Below are 11,158 nucleotides of genomic sequence, written 5' to 3' on the forward strand. Positions count from 1 at the left end.
AATAAATGATGGATGGATGGAGAGAGAGAGAGAGAGAGAGAGAGAAGTTAGAATGTGATCCTTACTTGATGGTCCAGGGTGGGGTGGTATCCAAGAAGGGTTTTCCCTTCCCTGATGAGAAGGGAAAGGTTCAATGGGGAGATGGATTTGTAAAGGTGGAACAAGGAGGGGATGTGATCAGGATGTATAGTGAATAAATTAATTAATGAAAAATATCAGGATTCAGGGGCATATCTTCGTAAATTAAATAGCAAAAGAAAAAGAAAAAAGAATTCAAGTAAATGGATGGACTTAGAAAATACCCTGAGTGAGGTAACCCAGACGCAGAAATACACTCGTGGTATGTAATATTTATAAGTGAATAAAGTAACCATAAAGTACTGGATACCCAGTCTATACTCTAAAGACCCAAAGAAGATAAATAATGAGGGCCTAAGGGAGAATGCTTGAATCTCACTCAGAAGGGGGAATAAAATAGACCTCAGAGGTGGGTGGAAGGAGAATCTGGGTGGGAGAGGGGATTAGAAGGAACAAAGATGGGGATCAAGTATAGGAAGTAGTAGTGCAGGAGAGGGCTGGGAGATAGAACAGATATTTGTGGACGGCATCTCTGGGATTTTCCAGAGACCTGGGATGTAGGGATGTAGAAAGCTCCCAGGAGTCTGTGGGTATGACCCTCACTGAGACTCTTGGCAGTGGAGGATATGGAGAGTGAAGTAATCACCTCCTATAGCCAAGCAGAATTTCCAGTAGAGGGAGGGAACCTCAAACCACCTACAAAATCTTCAATCCCAAATTTGTCCTCCCTACAAGGCATACAGGGATAAAGACAGAATAGAGATTGAGGGAATGGCCAACCAATGACTGGCTTAATTTAGATCCATCCAATGGGGAGAGAGCCAACACTCAACACTATTAATGACACTCTGCTATACTTGCAGACAGGAACCTAGCATAAATGTCTCCAGAGAGGTTTCAGTATATGGAAACAGTTAAACAGCTTGGAAAACCTGTGGAAGAATAGGGGATAGGATTTGAGAACACTAAAGGACACCACAAGAAGACCCGTGAAATCAACTAACATGGGCCCAAGGGTGTTCACAGAGACTGAACCACCAACCAAAGAGAATTCAGGGCCTGGAGTTAGGCACCCAATACATTTTTAGCAGATGTAAAGCTTGATCTTCATGTGGATCCTCTAACAATTGGCGCAGGGTCTCTCACTGACACTGTCCCTTCCCTAGCTGGACTGCCTGGTTGGACCTCAGTGGGAGAGGATATACTTAGTCCTGCTGCAAATTGATGTGCCAGGGCAGGCTGATTCCTAAGGGGAGCTCCCTTTCTCTGAGAAGAAAGGGATGGGTAATGGAGGTGAGGGAATTTTGACAATAAGACTGGGGGTAGGGGGCACTGTGACCAAGACCTGAAGTGAAAAAAAATGAGTAAATGAATAAATAAATTAATGGAAAAAAAGACATAATCATTAAATTATCATGAAAATCTATATTATGAAATATGGTGGGATTATAATGATGGCCTTCACAAGTAATAATGATTTTATGATGTTATGAGGGTAAGTTCACATTCCTGGATGCTTGGCCCTATAGCAAAAGAGTATAATTCTCTTTCTCCCTCTATGCTTCTCCCCCTTCTCCTTCTTTCCCTCTCACCTTTGGCTTGTATCCTCCCCTAATTTTCCCTCCCTATCTCCTCTACCCTCATTTTCCCCTCCTCCCTTTGCCTTCCTCCTCCCTGCTCTATCCTCCCTTCTCACTCCTCCCTACTCTTCTGCCTTTCCAGTTCTCTCCATGTTTCTCCCATACTCCTCCCTGTCTTTCTCTCAATCCGTGCCTCTTCCCTCCTTCTTTTCTCCCCTCCATTTTCTATAGGTATACTGTCCTCAGAAACTGGAATTCTAGACAGTCTGATCTTGTAGTTCTAAGCCTCTGAGATATAGAAAGTTGCAATCAGTTAAGGTGGTTCATATCACCCACCCATATTTTGTTATAGAAGCTTGAATGGATTTCATGATTCTTCCCCTTGACTCTGAAGCATATTACCTGAGGTTATGTATTTACCTTTTAATTAGACCACCATTCACATGTCCAGTAAAAATTATATATCTTATTATGCTACATAAGGTCTCCCAACATCCTATGTTCTTTACTCTGTTTATTTCCGCATAATAACTTTCAAAAGAAACACCCTCACCTGCATCTCTTTTCACTCAACCATAATTAATAAATAGGTATTCAACACCATAGTGATTCATATTCTTAAATACTATAAAAAGCAGAGGCTAATGATTTATCTTAGCATCCCAGTTTGACTAATGACTTCTAAAGAATGAGTGGTAGGTAAGTGGATGTTTGGTGAGTAACAGTCAAGAAAAATACATTTTAAATCGTAACATTTAATTTCTACAAATTTCTTGCATAAACCAAGAATAATATTCAATTGCATGTAACTTTACCAAACCACATAGTAAAACTATTTAAAGGAAATTAGGTTTGAACATCTTGTCATCTTTCTAACTGTATATCTACTTTATATTATCAAGGAAAAAATGTGATGCATTGTCTTCTTGACAGGAAAAGTTCAAGTGTCAACAGGGGTGGTAGAAGCTGTTGGTGATTTTTCTGGGGAACCTTCAGTAGATTGGTCAGTGGTATCAGTATTATCTTCATCTCTGACTTCTGCTCGCTCTTTCTCATCTTTCAAAGCCTCTTGGTAAAGGGCTGAGATGGCATGAGGTGTTGTTTTGTTGATCTTGGCCAAATATTCCAGGACCTTCATCTTGCTTGTTTCAGCATGGGCTTGGGGACCCCACAGGAACTCATAGCGTGGAGGATCACTGTGGGCCACCTGCCGGTACTCCAGGTACTTCAGCTTCACCAAATACTGGGTCATGAGCTTCCGGGGCTCACCAAAGACGCGGTGCTTCTTCCCTGGATAGATTCGCTTCTTCTTCAGGATTTTCCAAATGTCTTCTTCACTGGCGCTGTTGCCTTGAATGAAGATGATACCCAGGATACTCATCAGGAAACCGGTCTTGGGTAAGCCTTTACCAGCACGGATCCTCCCATTGTTGGGGAGCTTCAGCTTGCTGATGAGGTCGTATGAGGGTTGACTGGAGCTGACTTCCCTCACTTCCACTGCAAAGGCATCTTCCAGCTTCTCAGAGGCTTTCCTGAGGATCTCAGGAAAGTCTTTTTCATACTTCTTGGTGATAACCTTCAGCATTTCTTCCTTGGTAGTGAGCTGCTTCAAATTGTAGTTGTGGAGCAGGTACTGTAACAGTATTGCCACCCGCCTTTCGATCAGATCTTGGTGCAGAAAAGGGCGATCCTTTTGTACACTTGGCTCACTTTCCTCATGGGAACTTTCATCTGATTCTGAGGAAGAGCTACTCAGAATAAGTTTGGCAGATGGTTTTGCTTTCGGAGGTGCTCTGTGATTCCTGGAATACTCAGCCCCAGGCTGGCTCTGAGATTTGGCAGAAGACTCTTCTGCTGCTTCTGCTGCTGCTTCTGCTATTTCCTCAGCATCTCCATAAGCCTGAGCCCCACCTCCGGCCTGGTAACTGTTTTCCCGAGAATGGAGCTTACTCTTCTGATCATGAGGCATGATGACTCTGATTAAGGTGAAGTACTGGAAGTGGTGGAAGGGTGCTAGAGATGCAAACACCTGCATGAAATGAAAGATGATATGAAAACAAGTATACAACTTAAGTCTAGCTCTGCAGATTTCCATGAGCAAAGTGCTTTAGGAATCCAATATTCTGCTGTTCTAAAAAGCTTATCCTTTGGCTAAGAAATAGACACTTTTTTCAGTCTAGTACTTCTCTACCTTGCCTGTGTTGTACTTGCCTAATGAGTTGGCATCTTTTTTTTTTTTGAGATACAGAGACCCTCTCAGTCCCCCTCAATTCATATCACCCACTAAAATGTTTTGAGCTGGTCTCCTTTATCAACTCTGAAGCTGTCATTTCATTGAAATTCTAGTTACTATTTAGACAATATCCTTCACCATAACTCCCTGAAATACTGTCACTACTATTTTATAACCTCCAACAACCTCAAAGCACTAGAATAAGTCAGTGTCTCTTCCATCACAACTGCCCAGTCAATTTGGGTTGCCTTTCATGGAGGGCTTACATAGGTCTTCCTGCTTCCTTAACTTGATTTCTGGACATATTTAAGATACTTCTTTATGCTTATTTGAGGCCCTTCTATCCGCTTTGAATTCCTCATATCCCCAGATAGAAACGGATTTTTTTTGGAGACTCTCAGGACTGATAACAAAGATAGGCCTCAAGTTTTCTGACTCTCCTAGGATGGGTGATTCCTTCAGAACTCATTCAATATTTGGAGTTTTAATTTCCTAAAGAACATGATACACTTTTTGCTTAATGGAGGTAGCTTTACCTTTAGGCTAAGCTCTATATACAACCCACATGTTTATGATTCTAGGCTATTCATATATGATCTTAACTGGTATCTCCACCTCCGTAACTTTTCTTGCATTTCCTGTTGTAAACATGGGCTTTTCATTGCCTCAGGACTTCTCATGTGTGAGGAGAGTGGAACATGAGAGATAGTTCAGTGGTTACACACCCACACTGCTCTGACAGAAAACCCCAATTTGCACTCTCAGCACCTTAGGAGAATGGCTTATAATCACTAGTAACTGTAGCTCCGGGATATCCAGCACCCTCTTCTGGCTTCTGCCAGTAACTGCATCCATAAAGCATATACTCACACAGAAATACACATAATTAAAAAATACAAATCTTGTAAACAAAACAAAAAATAAAATAAAGACTGAGAACAAGGGTGCAACTGGGGAATCCCGTGGATGAGAGTGAACACAGAGCTTTCTGAAATGGGAGATTCGACTTCCTATTTTGACCAAGAAAGTAAAAATCCATGAGCTACCTCAACTCTCTCTGCCCCTGCTTTTTTTGTTTGTTCGTGAAGGGAGAACTATCATCTACACTGGCAGAAAAGCGGAAAAGGAAAAAGTCAATTAAAAAATGGGTATAGCCGGATGTAGATCGCTCCTGAGAGACACAGCCAGAATACAGCAAACACAGAGGCGAATGCCAGCAGCCAACCACTGAACTGAGAATAGGACCCCCGTTGAAGGAATCAGAGAAAGAGCTGGAAGAGCTTGAAGGGGCTCGAGACCCCTTATGAACAACAATGCCAAGCAACCAGAGCTTCCAGGGACTAAGCCACTAACTAAAGACTGTACATGGACTAACCCTGGACTCTGACCTCATAGGTAGCAATGAATATGCTAGTAAGAGCACCAGTGGAAGGGGAAGCCCTGGGTCCTGCTAAGACTGAACCCCCAGTGAACTAGACTGTTGGGGGGAGGGCGGCAATGGGGGGAGGGTTGGGAGGGGAACACCCATAAGGAAGGGGAGGGGGGAGGGGGATGTTTGCCCGGAAACCGGGAAAGGGAATAACACTAGAAATGTATATAAGAAATACTCAAGTTAATAAAAAAAATGGGCATAGCTTGCGGGTTTGAAGTATATGGACTAGGGACACTATTCTCTGAGACTGGCCATACCTAAAAAAGAAAAAAAAGGGCGGAGGGGCATGGGTCACCGGGCGGGTCGAAGGAAAGATGCGGCCCAGTGAACAGAGCATTTTCTGAGGTAAATCTCCGAGAATAGGTTGCCTCTTGCTTATAAAGAAAGCAAAGCTCCTTCCCCCACCCTGGAGGGCATAGATTAAAAATTAAAACCAAGATAGTATGGCCACGTCAGAGTATTAGAGGTGTCCTCATCTAAAGGCCTCCAGGTCTAACAACAATGGCGCAAGTGACTCCCGTGAGGACTCGGGAAACAGAAAACGTCCCCTTGTTCCCTCGTGGAACTCTTGGGAGTGTGAAAACTTTTTCAGGTGACTGAGAAGAAAAATTAGCTGTTGGGGGTCTCTAATCTACTTTGGGTATTTGTCAGACTCATTCACCTCCTCACCTTGACTCTGGCCGAAACTTGGGCCTATTTCCTGCTTCTGTTGAAGTAGAGCTTTATGCGCCTCCTCCAACACGCAGTTTTAAAGCTTCAAGGAGGAAGTGACCTTTGTCACCAGTGAAAGCAACATGAAGGGAAGAGAGGCACACTACATATGCTACTCTTGTGGCGCCTCCTCTGGTGTGGGGTGAGTGGGCTCCCTCCCACTCATAGAACTCTGAATATTTGACACACTGTAGTGCTTTACGTTGAGTCAACAGCCAGTCTTGCTCTTAAGACTTAAAGACTTTTATTTCTGAGATGTTCATTAGGGAAGTCCACACTAAGGATGAAACTTGGCCCTTTTGGTCTAAGTGCAGGTAATGGAAAATTTCTGTAAGAACCTTTATGACTGGCTGTTCTTAGTAGTTATCTAGGTCGCCATGAGGGGTCCTACTTAAAACTTTTTCAATAAAAGGTTTCTTCACAAATGGCAAATTCCTGTGTACACTTGCGAATACTGGTACAAATCTGATTCTCAAGAAATTTTGGTGATAGGGAAGCTAAAAAATAAGGTTGGCGGGCTTGGTGTAGGAAATGTCATTCAGAATACTTAATATTAATTTTTTTCTTTATCAAGAATAGTCAAGTTTTGTAAAATTTATGTTAATTCTCAATTAATACAGAAAATGGTGAATTAAGTTATTTTGTTAAATGATGGTTTTTCTCATGAAAATCAGGATTTACTGTTAGTGTTATTGTTGTTGTTGTTATTATTTTTTTTTATTTGATCCATGGGAAGAAGAGCACTGTTTAAATGAAACAGTGTTTTCTGTAGGACCATTACTGAGTTAAATAGAATTTAACTATTCTCACCAAATAGAATATATTGAATAAAGTGGCTTATAGAACAATCCAGGCTGAGATTAACCTACAGACTCGTATATGTTTTTTAAAGATGGTACAAATTGAATCCAGTTATCACATTATGAAAATATATTCAGACTATGATCCTTGAGAAGATAGAACTATCTATAAATGTTCAAAGAAATTTGTTCATTTTATTTTTGAACTTTAAATTTAATTTGAAAATTTAACATCATAATTATTATATTTATGATATTTCCACCTTTACTTCTACTTAATACTTTGAAACAAAGTAACATCAACTTGGATATTGATTTTGTTATGAAAAATGCATTGCTCATTATTTACTCCCATCATTTTTTTTGATGTTCTTTTTCTCTAGTATGGATCCAATCCCAATATTTTCAGCAAATGACATTTTAAATAATTCATCTGAAATATACTTAGAGTTATTGAGGAAGAAAATCAGAAAAGATCAGGATATATATATATATATATATATATATATATATATATCACACATTATGACTTTAGTGGAATAACACAACCCTATATGATTTCTGATTAGTGATAAATCATTGCCCCATCACTACCTTAATAACATGAGAATCTTATAATTTATGTCACTTACTGACTTTGATAAACCTTTTTAATATCATCAATGTTTATATTCCTTAAAACTCACATAGGGAGAACATATATATTTTTTTTCTTTCTAGGTTTTTGTTATACCATTTAATTTATTTACCAATCCCATAATTTGTCCTGCAAATTTTATTTTTTTTAATTTTTTTTTATTAACTTGAGTATTTCTTATATACATTTCGAGTGTTATTCCCTTTCCCGGTTTCCGGGCAAACATCCCCCTCCCCCCTCCCCTTCCTGATGGGTGTCCCCCTCCCAAACCTCCCCCCATTGCCACCCTATTTTTTTATTTTTAATCATTTTATTTATTTACATCCCAAATGTTGCTCCCTCCCAGTATTCTCTGACAGAGTTCTTCCCCTGATCCTCCCTCTCCTTTGCCTCTGAGAGGGTGCACCCCCAGTATCCCCTGACCCTAGGGCAAGTCTCTACAGGCTAAATCATCAGATTTAGTTTGTGACTGTGTGTGTGTGTGTGTGTGTGTGTGTGTGTGTGTGTGTGTGTGTTTCCTGCATTTGTATGTCTGTGCCTATGGAGTTCAGAAAAGTGCAGGATTCTCTGGAACTGGAGTTACAGATGTTGGTGAGCTGCCATGTGGTTACCAGGAATCAAACATAGATCCTTTGCAAGAACAAGTGCTCTAAACTGCTAAGCCAACTCTCCAGCTCAAGTAATCTCAATTTTCTTTATAGATTAATAAAATTTTGTTGTATATATTAATCACATTTTCACTATCCATTCATCAGTTGATAGAGAGTTAAATGCTTCCATTCCCTTGTTACTGTGAATAGAACAACAATAAACCTGAATGTGGTAGTATCTCTTTAGTTAGATGTAGAATCTTTGGATTTATATACTTAGGAGTGATGTACCTTGGTCATGTTTTCCAGTACTACTTTTGGGGTCTTTCTAAGTTGCTCTGGCTAATCTTTAACTCACTATGTAGCCAAATATTCCACAAATTTATGGTTTGACTGATGTAGCCTCCCATGGATCTTGAATTACAGGCCTGCACCAGCATGCTTACTTAGTTCATAAGTTTAACATTAATTGCAATGTGGCAAGCCAGAAAAGTTTTGCTCTTTCTGTTTCTATCATATGAGGAAAACATTCACTTTTGTCTGAAAAGGAGATCTCACCAGATTCCAATTCTGCTAGCACCTTGATCTTGCATATTCTAATCTCCCAAATATCAAGGAAAAATATTTATTTTTAAAACCACATAGCCTAAGATGTTCTGCTATAAAAGCTCAATTATATCATGTCAATAGTGTAAGATCATTGGAATATATGTCCTATCCAAAGCCTAATCATAGTGACTAGCAAATATTTTGAGTGATGAATTTTTTACTCAGATAATATCACCATCATATATGTGTATTTATTTAGATACGTAACAAAAATTATCTGAGATAATCCTAAGAGCCAAAAAAAAATGTTTCTAATGTTTAGAAATACCGGTTGAGTCCTGGTTGCTGCCGCTGCAGAGAGCCCGAGGGCAGCACCCCACGAGCGAACTTGAGCCTCGGGACCACAGGTAAGACCAACTTTTCTGCTGCAAGAAAGCTGCCTGGTGAGCTTGGGACACACGGAAGCAGAATTCCTCTAGGACCGGGCACGTTCTGTGTTTACCGGAAGTCCCACACCCTCGGATCCCGGCCCGCAGCAGCTCTATGCTCCCAGACCCTGTGAGAGAGAGACCCAACCGCCTGTTCAGGTGGGCACTCCTGAGGCTGCAGAGCAGAAGAGACCACAAACACTGCTCAGCCCTGCCCACATCCCTGGCCCAAGAGGAAACCGTATAAGGCCTCTCGGCTCCCGTGGGGGAGGGCCCAGGAGCGGCAGGACCCCTGCCAGAGATACCGCCGGACCCTGAAGGAAACAGACCGGATAAACAGTTCTCTGCACCCAAATCCCGTGGGAGGGAGAGCTAAACCTTCAGAGAGGCAGACAAGTCTGGGAAACCAGAAGAGACTGATCTCTGTACATACATCTCGGACGCCAGAGGAAAACACCAAAGGCCATCTGGAACCCTGGTGCACTGAAGCTCCCGGAAGAGGCAGCACAGGTATTCCTGGTTGCTGCCGCCGCAGAGAGCCCGTGGGCAGCACCCCACGAGCGAACTTGAGCCTCGGGACCACAGGTAAGACCAAATTTTCTGCTGCAAGAAAGCTGCCTGGTGAACTCAAGACACAGGTCCACAGGAACAGCTGAAGACCTGCAGAGAGGAAAAACTACACGCCCGAAAACAGAACACTCTGTTCCCATAACTGGCTGAAAGAAAACAGGAAAACAGGTCTACAGCACTCCTGACACACAGGCTTATAGGACAGTCTAGCCACTGTCAGAAATAGCAGAACAAAGTAACACTAGAGATAATCTGATGGCGAGAGGCAAGCGCAGGAACCCAAGCAACAGAAACCAAGACTACTTGGCATCATCGGAGCCCAATTCTCTCACCAAAATAAACATGGAATATCCAAACACACCAGAAAAGCAAGATCTAGTTTCACAATCATATTTGATCATGATGCTGGAGGACTTCAAGAAAGACATGAACACACTTAGGGAAACACAGGAAAACATTAATAAACAAGTAGAAGCCTACAGAGAGGAATCGCAAAAATCCCTGAAAGAATTCCAGGAAAACACAATAAAACAGTTGAAGGAATTAAAAATGGAAATAGAAGCAATCAAGAAAGAACACATGGAAACAACCCTGGATATAGAAAACCAAAAGAAGAGACAAGGAGCTGTAGATACAAGCTTCACCAACGGAATACAAGAGATGGAAGAGAGAATATCAGGAGCAGAAGATTCCATAGAAATCATTGACTCAACTGTCAAAGATAATGTAAAGCGGAAAAAGCTACTGGTCCAAAACATACAGGAAATCCAGGACTCAATGAGAAGATCAAACCTAAGGATAATAGGTATAGAAGAGAGTGAAGACTCCCAACTCAAAGGACCAGTAAATATCTTCAACAAAATCATAGAAGAAAACTTCCCTAACCTAAAAAAGAGATACCCATAGACATACAAGAAGCCTACAGAACTCCAAATAGATTGGACCAGAAAAGAAACACCTCCCGTCACATAATAGTCAAAACACCAAACGCACAAAATGAAGAAAGAATATTAAAAGCAGTAAGGGAAAAAGGTCAAGTAACATATAAAGGCAGACCTATCAGAATCACACCAGACTTCTCGCCAGAAAGTATGAAGGCCAGAAGATCCTGGACTGATGTCATACAGACCCTAAGAGAACACAAATGCCAGCCCAGGTTACTGTATCCTGCAAAACTCTCAATTAACATAGATGGAGAAACCAAGATATTCCATGACAAAACCAAATTTACACAATATCTTTCTACAAATCCAGCACTACAAAGGATAATAAATGGTAAAGCCCAACATAAGGAGGCAAGCTATACCCTAGAAGAAGCAAGAAACTAATCGTCTTGGCAACAAAACAAAGAGAATGAAAGCACACAAACATAACCTCACATCCAAATATGAATATAACGGGAAGCAATAATCACTATTCCTTAATATCTCTCAACATCAATGGCCTCAACTCCCCAATAAAAAGACATAGATTAACAAACTGGATACGCAACGAGGACCCTGCATTCTGCTGCCTACAGGAAACACACCTCAGAGACAAAGACAGACATT

The 11,158-nt window shown here is 41.2% G+C and overlaps 1 protein-coding gene across 1 annotated transcript; it reads right to left on the bottom strand.

The window, feature by feature from the left end:
- Positions 1-2,484: 2,484 nt before the first annotated feature.
- On the bottom strand, positions 2,485-3,647 carry Mageb11l1 (MAGE family member B11 like 1). The gene has a single exon (XM_006257014.5). The coding sequence runs from the start codon at positions 3,625-3,627 to the stop codon at positions 2,599-2,601; it is 1,029 nt and encodes a 342-aa protein (XP_006257076.4). The 5' UTR covers positions 3,628-3,647; the 3' UTR covers positions 2,485-2,598.
- Positions 3,648-11,158: the final 7,511 nt, after the last annotated feature.

The sequence above is a fragment of the Rattus norvegicus genome, chromosome X (assembly GCF_036323735.1).
Source record: "Rattus norvegicus strain BN/NHsdMcwi chromosome X, GRCr8, whole genome shotgun sequence".
NCBI lineage: Eukaryota > Metazoa > Chordata > Mammalia > Rodentia > Muridae > Rattus > Rattus norvegicus.